The following is an 11,037-nucleotide window of genomic DNA, read 5'->3' on the forward strand; positions in this document are numbered from 1 at the left end:
CCGCCATGAAAGGTGGCAGCGGCGGGGGGCGCAATGGTGCGGGGTGGGGCTGCTGCTGATGCGGGGGCAGCGGTGCCGCCACTGCGCTTGGGTTTGCAGGCTGCTGCGGCGGCGCGCCGGGTAGTGGGGCAGCCTGCGTGGCAGCCTGTGGCGGCGGCCCTGCAGGCGCTTGCTGCTGCACTGTTTCGTCGTCGTCATCTGCAAACAGGTCCAGCACACGCGTCTGGATGGTCTCAGGCCCGGCCCCAGCGCTGGCCCCTGCACCAATGCCTGCTGCGGCGGCGTGGCTGCCATTGGTGGCGGCCGCCAAGTCTGCGCTGCCCCTAGCTGCCTGCGGCCACGTTGGCGGTGCGTTCGCTGCTGAGGGTGCGATTGAGGGTACCTCTGCCGATGCTGCGGCCGCCGCCGCTGCCGCTGGTGGTGGTGGTGCTGCTGGTGCTGCCGCTCTCGTCACAGCGGCGGCCGCCGCGGCTGCCAGGGCGGGCGGCAGGGGCGCGCCGGCAAAGGGGTTGGCGAGGGGCACGCTGCTTGCGCCCTCGTCTTCTGAAGAGCTGCTGCCGGTGCCGCCGCCCTTCGCTGCGGCGCCTGCAGCCGCTGCGTTCCCCACAGAAGGCGGGGTGCTCGCGTCTGCTGCTGGCAATGGGACAGGGGGGGGGCCTGCAAATGGGTTGGTGGCTGCTGCGCAAGGCGGGCTGGTCGTGGCCGCGAGGCGCGACACGGGAGGGCCGGACGAGCGCGCCGCGGCCGACGCAGCGTCCCCAGCGGGCGCGGCCGAGGTGCTCGCGCGCGGTGGCGGCTGCGAGAAGAAGGGGTTGGAGTTGCTGCTGGTGTTGAAGGAGTCCCCGGTCAACAGGTCAAAGTAATGCCTTGGCTGTTGACCCATTGACACAGAAGCGACAGAGGCGCCCGTCGCCACAGGCGTTAGCAGCGGGTGTGCTGCCGGCGCCGGCGCCGGAGCCGGTGCGGGGCGAGCGGTGGCCACTGACAGGGCCGAACCCGTTTCCCGCAGCAGCGGCGCCCTTTCTCCAACGGCCCCGGCCCCGCCGCCGCTGCTCTCCCTGCCGTCGTGGCTGCCGCCGCGCTGCTGCCACAGCTCCACGTGCGTGCAGCGCTGCCAGCTGTCTAGCACGGCGTTGAGCTGGTCCGCCAACGACAGCAGCTGCGCCAGCTGCTCGCTGCTGAGCTTCGGCCCCCGCCGCGCCTGCGCGCCGCCGCCGCCGCCGCCGCCGCCGCCGTCCGCGCCCCAGCCTCCCGAGCTGCCGGCGACGGCCGCGGCGACCTGCCGCCGCCAGCCGTCGCAGCGCGCGGCGGCGGCGTACGCAGCGTCGAGGCGCTTCGCCAGCTGCGGCTGGTCGGCGTGGCGCGCCGCAGAGACTGCCCCGCGCTGGGCGGTGGCGAGGGCCCCCACGTCCTCTTGTAAGTCACCAACACGGCGCAGTACCTGCGGGTGATGATGTTGATTCATCAGGACTTCACGGGTGAAATTCGGCTATTATTCTCCAGCACGGCCTCAAGCAGGGCGTAGGTTACACACAAAAATTGGGTGGTGCTGCTGCTGGTGGATGCACTGCGTCCTGGGAGGCGCTCCGCAGAGCAGCACGACAGCCGCACGCTATGATGAGCCGTCGCTTGCCAGCTGCTAGGCCACCTACCCGCTCCGCAATCACCCTGGGTGGCTCCACCTCGTCTGACCCCAGCACTGTGGGCCGCCCCGAGCCGCCGCCGCCCGTGGGCCCGGCGCCGGCGCCCGAACCCTCCTGCAGCGCCTGGCGCGCGTAGGCCGCGAGCACGGGCGTCGTGCTGGCCGGTGACGGGCCTGCGCAGGGAATTGGCGGTAGGGGTCGGCGTGTCCCAGAGAGGTACGCATTCGGCAGGGACAAGTGCGGCGACCGGCATGGCGACGGCCGCCTCGCACGGCAGCTGTTGCGCTGAGCAAGACGGCCCTGGTCACACGGTTCTAAATAAACATCCCAAACCAACGCATGAAGCGGGTTGAGACCCTGCATGCTCACCATCGAGAGGGTGTGCATAGGCGACCCCAAAATCGTAGCCGGGCGTGAACGGCGCAAACCGCGGCATGCCGGACCGCCGGGAGTCCCGCTCCGCGACCGCCACGTCGGACGGGCGCATGGGGGCGACCAGCGGCCGCAGGCGCACGCCGGATATGAGCGCGGAAGAGCGGGCGCCAAGCTCCTCTCGGCTGAGGAGCGAGTTGCAGATTTTCGGGGAGGGATGCGGTTCCACATTTTTTGGTTTTCTCGGCACGGCAACAGCGTAACAGTAGGGTACGCACGTGCCTGCCAGCCAGCCAGCCACGTCCACATTATGCCTGTCAGAGCCAGCGGCCCCTGCATAACATGATGCCTTTCAATTGCCTTATGTACGCTCACCCAAACAAGAAGCTCCAATCGAGCAGCAGCTGGGCAACTGCCGCCTCGACGCCAGGTGTTGACGGCTTGCTCAGGAGCCGCTCCAGATACTTCAGCACCTGCAAGGAGGGGGTGGGTGGAGTGGGACTTGGTCTAGGTAGCCGAGGTTGAGACAGGGACTCGGATACTTGCCCACTGCCCATGCCCAAGTCTGTCCCTGCTAGACTGCAAAATGGCATCTAGCATGGGGATCATCCGTGTTGCTACCTTGGACGAGGGGTGCGCGATCGCGTCCCTCACACCCGGGCCGCAATTGATTGCCAACGTGTGCAGAGCCTGGGGTAGGGGGGGGGGCGGTGCCAGCAACGTGCAGGGCATTGCAACTTGCTAACCACCCCGTGAAGGGTGGCCTGAAGCTCCCAACGTCCAGCATGTCAAAGCCTGGCATGGATTTCGCACACACATGCACAACACGCAATTGCAGTGTCCTTCAGACGCTTCCTCGACAGGCACCCTGCACATCACTGTTCTGCCTCGGGGACCGCCCCAGCTGCTGCAACAAGTGCCGATGCACAGCACAGCAGAAATAGTAACAGTCCACCATACACACCGTGAGCGAATTCAGCACCAGCGGCAGCACCTCCGACTTCAAGCGCTCCTTGAGCGTGTGCCGGAAGTCATCAGGCAGAGCGCCGCTGCGCTGCACCGCAGCGACGAGCCCGCGCAGCACCGACCAGCTGAGAGTGCCAGCGCGATCTTCTAGAAACGTGAGCTCCATGCGAGCACCTCGCTGCAAAACGCGGCTTCACCAGCTTCTATGTCGCTGGATCATGACTGTGCGAAGCAAAGAACACTGACGACCCATGCAATTCAATTGAGGTTTTGTGCGAACACATCCAGCGGCCTGACAAAGGCCGTAATCATTGAATCCAAGCTTCACCCGGTGCCACAGGTCCCTCAGACGGTGATCCTACTTCCTGGCAATGCGCGTCTGATTAGACATCCTCTAATATCACACGTACATGGTGGTCCAGGGCACGCGGTGTGTGTTGGGCACGATGGGGTGGGGCACTCCGTCACCGACGCCAAAGTCAACAAGTTCGCAGTGTTGCTGCTGTTGCCGGGGCTAATGAAGATGGCGGCCCTGGAGGGTGCAGGACCTGCAAAAGAAATAATCAACATATTGGGCCGCAGATTTGTGTGACACATATGGTCCAATCACCCTCTCTGCAGCCCAGCCTCCGTCAGGGCACGCTCTCCTGGCTTGCTGCAAAATTGTGCGCGCTGAACCCACGCAAACCTGTGCCAAAGCACCTCCATTGACACCTATGGGCTCAGCGTTCACGGTCCCAGGTACTCGGCAAATGCAGTGCCTGTGCCTCACCCGCAGCTCCCAAGAACGAACAAGTCTCCTCGAGAATTTGCCGGCACAGGCTCCCTCGGCTATTGCAACCCACTGCTCCAATCCTGTTATACGCTTACAGGTGCCCCTGCCTTGCACAGAGACCTCAAACCCTAAACTTTGCACATCAAACTTGGTGTGCATCAATTTGTCCAGGCTGTTGATAGGTACAGCTCATCAGGCGGTCTCTCATTGAGCTGGACAACATGAAACACCACGGCTTTGGGTTGAAGCAAGGCTGTGTGCGAGTGCGCCAGAGCGGGGCGGGCACCCCGATCCAAAGGATTTACCCATGATCAAAGTGCTGCAGCCAAGGTGATGGAGTCCATCAAGTCCACTAGATGGACTGTGTACCAATGACCGCGTGTTGTACATACATTATGTGCAGGCAGAGAACGCGCCACAGGATTGCGTGGGAAGATTTACACGTCTGATTCATGAATTCTGGACTCGCTGCAGTACCACGCTGCACTCGGTGCGCACACACTAGCACCACACCAGAACACTCGAGCGCAGTGCGTCAGTGGCGCGTGGCGCTGCACCTTGTTCGACGATGTTTCTCCATGCATGTGCACATGAGTTGCTTGAACAGCGTTTCTGTAATATATCTATCATTGTTTCGAGGTCCATCCGTGTTCGACGTAAGGCCAGATCGATCAACCGATCACGACGAGCAAGAAGCCTCCTGGGCTTTTCGGTTATTCTAGATCAACTAGTATCACCATTAAACAGCCTTACCTGTCATCGGAGGGGCGTCCTGCGCCATGGCTGTGACGAAGGACCAGCAGAAGGCCGCGGAGGCTCCCAAAGACGCCAAAGCGAAGGGCAAGAAGGATGTGCCGACTGATCCTGATGCAGACTTGTCGGAGGAGGACCTGGAGCTCAAGAAAAACCTCGAGCTGATGGTGCAGCGGGTGTCCGATGGCGACTCTGGCGTGCAGAAGTCAGCGTTGGACGCCATATGCAACGAGATCCAGTCTTCTACTAGCGCGATGAGCGCCGTTCCCAAGCCCCTGAAGTTCCTGGTGCCACACGTCGACACGCTCAAGGCAGCGTTCGACGCAATGGCGCCCGGCGCGGCCAACCGTGCGGCGCTTGCCGACGTCCTTTCCGTCCTGGCCAGCACTGTCGCGGGGAAGGAGGGCGAGCGGCTGGGGCTGCGCTACAAGCTTGCCGGCAGCCTGGATAACCTGGGCCAGTGGGGACACGAGTATCTGCGTCATATCAGCGGCGAGATTTCGGAGGAGTTCAAGGTGCGGCCAGCGGCTGGTTGGCGGGCCGCATGATGTTCTATTTATGGCAGTGGGGCTCGATTGCTTGTGGGCGGCAGCACTTTTGTCGTCCATGGACCGCCAATGGGAGTGGGGAAGTGATAGACGTGCCGCCGTTTCCAGAGTTGTGATGATTTGCCCACACTTGTTTCTACAATTGGTAGCACAGCACGGCTGCATCTGAGACATGGTGCAGCTGCTCAGGGAGCCATCATATTTCAGAAAGGCCATGTCACTTTGTTGTCGTACGGCACCGCCTGTGTTATGAGCCTCTGCCGGGCCCCCCCTGTGCGCCCAATCCCCCCCCACCCCCCATCACTGCAGGTGCGGCAGGAGGCGGGGGGCGATGTGTCGGACCTCATGGTTCTGGTGGACCAGGTGCGCCGAGGGTGTGCGGCCCGTTATAAACTGAGTGGTGCGGCCTGGCACGGGGAGGCGCAGCAGTGGCAGCCGGCCAGGCGACAAGCGGTTTCCCTTCGAAACCAGCCCCTGCTTGTCCCGCTGCAGCCGCGGCGCCCCTGCTGGCGCCGCTGCAGCCGTGGCGGGTGGTACTGCTGCTGCTGCTGCTGCTGCGGCCGCCGCCGCTGCCATGCCTTTGATGTTGCTTGTGCGCCATCCCTCACCTTGGCTGGCCCCTACCCACCCCCACCCCCACCCCCCAACTCCCCCCAGATCGCGCCGTACCATATGTCCCACAACGCCGAGCCCGAGGCGGTGGACCTGCTGCTGGAGGTGGAGCGTCTTGACATGCTGGAGGGCCTCTGCGACGACAAGAACTACGGCAGGTGGGTGGTGACTCGCGGCAGGGGAGAATGGCATGTGTGTGGCAGGGAAGCAGCTGGTTGGTGAGGAGGCAGGGGCCTAGAGCTTCGCAGATGACGGTATGCACGCAAACGCTCGGGGTGTCTCGAATCTGCAGGTGGAGGGCAAGTGCAGCGCTTTTGTGGTAGCTGCCAGTAGCTAACAAACCCAGCTTGCCATCGCTTTGTACCCAGCCGTGCTTGCCGGGCCCGTTGTTTAGATTGTCGGTTGTGCCATTCCCCCAGGACGTGCCTGTACCTGGTGTCGTGCTGCAGCTACCTGCCCGAGCCCGACGACACCGCGGTGGGTTTGACTGGCAGTCGTGCGCGGGGGGGGGGGAGGGGCTCGGGCAAATCGGCCCTCGGCCGTGTAAATCCAACCAACCCAGCAGCCGTTGGGTGTGGTGCCCCATGCGCTGCGTCTAGGCGCAGCCCGACAGCGGGTTGCCTCCTTCGATGTGCGGGGCAGGGCCCCACCCGGCGGCCAATAGGCGCTGCCAAATCCCAGAGAGCCGTTTCCTGTGGCCTCAACTCCCTGCCTTTCGTCATGCAACCCCGCGTGTTTCCCCACCGAAGGTCCTCGAGATTGCGCACCGCATCTACACCAGGATGGGCAAGCACCACGACGCTCTTAGGGTGGCGCTGCGCATCAACAGGTGGGCCGGGGCCACAGGGCGCAATTCCATTATGGCAGGTGGCCCCCATTTCGCTGCTGCACAAGCAGTCTGAAGTCCTAATTTTTCAAGGCACAGGCTCCTGTTTGCACTCAGGGCTTGAGCAGCAGCCCGCCTGTCCAGCTGCAGCCTTGGCTCACCAGCATGCGCCGGCTCCCTTTGTTGCCTTGCTCAGCCCGGAGGTGATCTCTGGCACGTTCGCTGGCTGCGCGGACCCCCTCGAGAAGAAGCAGCTCGCATACCTGCTGGCGCGGCATGGTGGGTGGGAGTGGGGGGGGGCATGGAGCCTTGGAGAGGGGGTATCCAGCGGGCACAATCAGGTGATGTTGGTTGCACCGTGCCGCGCCTGCAGCGAGGAAGTAGCACACACCTGCAAGGTGGCGCTGCCTTTATGTGCTTGAAGCTCCTGCATTGCAGAGCGTGGCATACCCCGCGCCGCACACACCCATCACAATCCATCGGTCGGTTTACTCCCCACATCAGGCCATGCCCTGGACTTGGAGGACGGCCCGGCGGCGGTGGAGGACGAGGCCCTCCGGGACAGCCTGCGGGAGATCATCAGCAACAGGTGGGGCGGCGGGGGGCGGGCTTGCACTGCAATGCTCCAGGCGCCCCGGACACTGCTAGCAAGCGCTGTTGGCAGAGCCTGGGACTGCCCTGGCTGCCGAAATTGCCACTCAGGGAATGTCACGTGCAAGACTACCGTATTATGTTCTCGTGTTTCCCCCTGATCCCCTGGGCTATCCCCCTGCGCTCAACCCCTCCCTCCCCTGCACCCGCCCTCCAGCAAGCTGTCGGAGCACTACCTGGCCCTGGCGCGTGATCTGGACGTGATGGAGCCCAAGGTGCCCGAGGACGTCTACAAGAGCCACCTCATAGGTGGGTGGGACACGGGGCGTGCACCTGTGTGCGGTCGTGTTTCCGGGAAGGGGCGAGGTGTTGCTGTGCCAGCACGCTGACCTGACATGGGGTGCTCGCAGCGCTGCCTGCGCCTGAGCAGCCGGCAGTAGCTAGGACGTGGTGCTGTTTGGGGGGGGGGATGTTCGACGGTGTGTGGGTGGGCCCCCGTTTGCCCCGGCTTCGCTGGCTCAACTTCCCACTCAAAAGTGGTCAACCTGCTGCGCCTGCGCCTGCCCCAGAGGGCCGCCAGCCGCAGGGCCCGGCGGTGGACAGCGCGCGCCAGAACCTGGCCTCCACCCTGGTCAACGCCTTCGTCAACGCCGGCTTCGGCACCGACAAGATGGTCACGCCCAGCAGCGAGGGCAGCGGCGGCGACAACGGTGGGCGGGCGGGGACGCCTGGCACCGTGCGGGAGGACAGCAGAGAGTGCAGTGGGGGAAGTGGGTTTCAGCATTGGTGGTATTAGTTGCGCGACATGGTCGTGGTTGGATTATGTCTGCATTATTTGCTAGCATAGCTGCATCTGCACTTCACATGTCTCAGTCAACCTGGCCGCCCAATCCCGATAATATTTAGTCCACTGGATCTTCAAAAACAAAGACCACGGCAAGACCGCGGCCACGGCCAGCCTGGGTCTGATCAGCCTGTGGGACGTGGAGGGCGGCCTCCCTGCCATCGACAAGTGAGGGAGGGTGCATTGCGCACAGCCGAGGCTTATTCTGCATTGCTAGATTATCTTCTCTCTTGTTTCCTGTTTCCTTTTTGAACTTGCCCCTGTCAAATGCAGCGCCTGCTGCACGCCTTGCAGCGCCCCGCAAGGTCGGTCGACCTAAGGGCTCCCTGGCAAGCCCATGCCTTCCGCCTCTCCGATCCCTTGATTCACCTTTCACTCTTCTTTAACAACCGTCCGCTTACTCTCAACCCCCACACACCCCTAATCACATGATCAGGTACCTCTACTCAACCGACCAGTTCGTGGTGGCGGGGGCGCTGATGGCCATCGGCATCGTCAACTGCTGTGTGCAGAACGAGAACGACCCAGGTGGGCGGCTCGGGCAAGATTATAGCGAAAAGATCTCGTTTTAAGAATCATCTTGCACAGCCCGCACTTCCAGCCCCTCGTGGTCCCCGCTTTTGCGCTGACGACCCGCACCAAATGCTGCTGGTCCCACCCACCAACCACGCATCGTACCTTGCCCGTGCCTGGCCCTGTCCTGTCCAACCCACGCCCGCCGCAGCCTTCGCCCTCATCTGCGACTACGTGACCAACACGGACCCCGGGGTGCGCGCTGGAGCTGTGCTGGGCCTCGGCCTCGCCTATGCCGGCACGCGGCGCGAGGAGGTGCGTGCCTGCTGGGCTCTAGTGGAACACGTCGCACCGCCGCACCCTCTTGGCGGCGCCTCAGCTGCCGGCCTGGCAGCAGGCGATGTCGCCAGCTTCCAGACATGCATGTTTGATTGCAGCGCCAAACGGTTGGATCACCCCGCTGACATCGCATCATCGCCAAATATACACACAGCAAGTGCCAATCAAGCAACTATTGATCGCTATAGTACCCTTGACCCAGGCCTGCCCGTGACCATGCGTGCTGTCCTCATTCAACCCCCGCCCCCTGACAGGTGGCTGAGCTGCTGGTCCCGCTGGTCATAGACACAGACGTGTCCATGGAGGTGAGGCTGACGACTGGGCTGACACGGAAAAAACACTAAAATCAGTGACAAGTATCGAACCCCGGTGCCAAGTGTGGCTGTCTTGCACAACCCAGCAGCAGCTGTCGCCTCGGCAGCCGCGCGGTCTGCCATCATGTTGGCATACCCCACATCGGGCCATCCCAGCTGGCCCCTGTTGTCTACCTCTCGCGCAAGCCGGCTGTTGCGGCAGCTACTTCTCTTCGGATCCTGTGGCGAGGCTTCATGTGTGCACCTCTGCAGTGTCCTGGTTTCACGACACGACACCTGGAGCTCAGCCCCGCCCTTTAACCCCTTGGCGCCGCGTCAGGTGTCCGGTTTTGCGGCGCTGTCGCTGGGCCTGGTGTTTGCGAGCAGCTGCAAGGAGGACCTGGTGGAGGCCATTCTCACGGGCCTCATGAGCAGGTCGGGGGATGTGTTGGGGTCAGGGGAGTGGAGAGTGGTTTGGGGTTGAGGGGTTGCCTCAGAATCAGCAACCAGGCAGTTGGCGTTTAGTGCGGATTGATGGGGCTGGAGTTGCTGATCAGGTAGTGGCGTGCTTGGATACTTTGCTTTGGCTCGCGGTGCTCAAACACCCTTAAAAAGTGCGGCCCCCATGGGTGGGAGGATCGGCAAAGTCCTCCTTGCCGCCCTCGCCTGATACCTCTGCCGTGATGACGCCAGCCAACCTGCTGCGATCGCTCGCGCTTCCCCCCTTCACCCTGCTGCAGGGGTGAGGCGGAGCTGTCGGGTCCTTTTGCCAAGTACCTGGTGCTGGGGCTGGGCCTGCTGTTCCTCGGCAAGCAGGTGGGGCCGCGTTGGCCGGTGGACGGCATATCTGTATGTGGGTGGGTGTATGGGTGGTGCGGGTGTTTTTGTCGGGACATTGTGGAAGCTTTGCAGGTGTCAGCAGGTCCTGCGATGTGGAATTGGGCATACAAATTCGCGGCTTGGCGGGTCAGCTGTGCGGCCTGTGACTGCGGGGCAATACGCTCTGCGTTGCAGGAGACTGTGGAGGCGACTGTCGAGATCGTCAAGACCCTCAGCGAGCGCGTCAGCAAGTGAGGGGGGCCCGGCTGACGGCGGGGGGACATGCGCAGGCTGCAAGACCAGGATCCCCGCCTGTCGGTCGGCGGGGTTGTGCTTGACGCATGAATCTGATGAAAGGGGGCAGCAAGGGAGAGAGGGAGGGAGATGCCGCCAGCCAAGCGGCCGGGCTTTGTGGGCTCATTGGAACCCTGCTCTCAGCACCACCCAGCCTAGCCCTCTGCACTGGAACCCTGCCGCACCGCGATGAACCCTTGATCCCCACCGCGCCAACACATTCAGCATGTGCCTGCGAGCCCACGTCGTCATTCGCAACTCATGTCTAGATACCCTCCCCCTGCTGCCACCCTCATCGCACCCCATCGGTCCTGCTTCGCCCCAGGTACTGCCAGGTGGTGCTTGATGGGCTGGCCTATGCCGGCAGCGGCAACGTGCTCAAGGTGCGCGGCTCCCCCCCCCCCCCACTCCCGCGCCCTGCCGACTCGTGGCGGAACGTTTTTCTTGGTTCAAGGGCGTGCATGTAGCGGGTGCCCCACCGCTGGCCCGGATGACGTCAGGCCCCGGCCGGCTCAGACGCTTGGTGCCGCTCTGCGAGCCGCTGCAGTGCGGGTGCTGGCCCCAAGCATCACCCCAGCCCAACCCCCTGTACCCGCATGCGACTAGGCCCTCGAGAGTGGGCTGCACCCCAGCCGAACCCCCTGCACCCGCATGAGAGCACGAGGGTGGCCCGCGAGTGTCGGCCTGCCTTATGATCATAAACCTTGACAATAGCATGCCCACCAATTTGCGCATCAACAGGTCCAGGAGCTTTTGGAGCTCTGCGGGGACCACCCCAGCGACGAGGACGACAAGCCAGACACCCCCGCAGCCGCAGCAGGCGCCGCCGCCGGCGGCGCGGCCGGGGCG

General features: G+C 63.5%; 2 protein-coding genes across 2 annotated transcripts in view; one reads left to right on the forward strand and one right to left on the reverse strand.

The window, feature by feature from the left end:
• The window catches only part of MNEG_8419 (hypothetical protein), a gene marked incomplete at both ends in the record, with an annotated part of 4,096 nt that extends 949 nt beyond the window's left edge, over nt 1–3,147 (reverse strand). Inside the window, 6 exons of the mRNA XM_014043108.1 lie at nt 1,031–1,441; nt 1,653–1,816; nt 2,013–2,200; nt 2,391–2,488; nt 2,637–2,705; nt 2,980–3,147. Of these exons, the coding sequence (XP_013898562.1) occupies nt 1,031–1,441; nt 1,653–1,816; nt 2,013–2,200; nt 2,391–2,488; nt 2,637–2,705; nt 2,980–3,147 (1,098 nt within the window). The remainder of the gene's footprint in view (nt 1–1,030; nt 1,442–1,652; nt 1,817–2,012; nt 2,201–2,390; nt 2,489–2,636; nt 2,706–2,979) is intronic.
• A 1,388-nt stretch (nt 3,148–4,535) lies between these two features.
• On the forward strand, nt 4,536–10,145 carry MNEG_8420 (26S proteasome regulatory subunit N1; the record flags this gene model as incomplete). Its single annotated transcript, XM_014043109.1, has 16 exons — nt 4,536–5,024; nt 5,367–5,420; nt 5,715–5,827; nt 6,089–6,146; nt 6,419–6,498; nt 6,692–6,774; nt 7,000–7,084; nt 7,304–7,395; nt 7,656–7,796; nt 8,017–8,098; nt 8,367–8,458; nt 8,655–8,758; nt 9,037–9,087; nt 9,416–9,528; nt 9,816–9,891; nt 10,090–10,145. Coding segments are annotated over 16 exons (1,769 nt in total), but the record flags the coding sequence as incomplete, so codon positions are not given.
• Nucleotides 10,146–11,037: the final 892 nt, after the last annotated feature.

The sequence above is a fragment of the Monoraphidium neglectum genome, assembly GCF_000611645.1.
Source record: "Monoraphidium neglectum strain SAG 48.87 unplaced genomic scaffold scaffold01598, whole genome shotgun sequence".
Lineage (NCBI taxonomy): Eukaryota > Viridiplantae > Chlorophyta > Chlorophyceae > Sphaeropleales > Selenastraceae > Monoraphidium > Monoraphidium neglectum.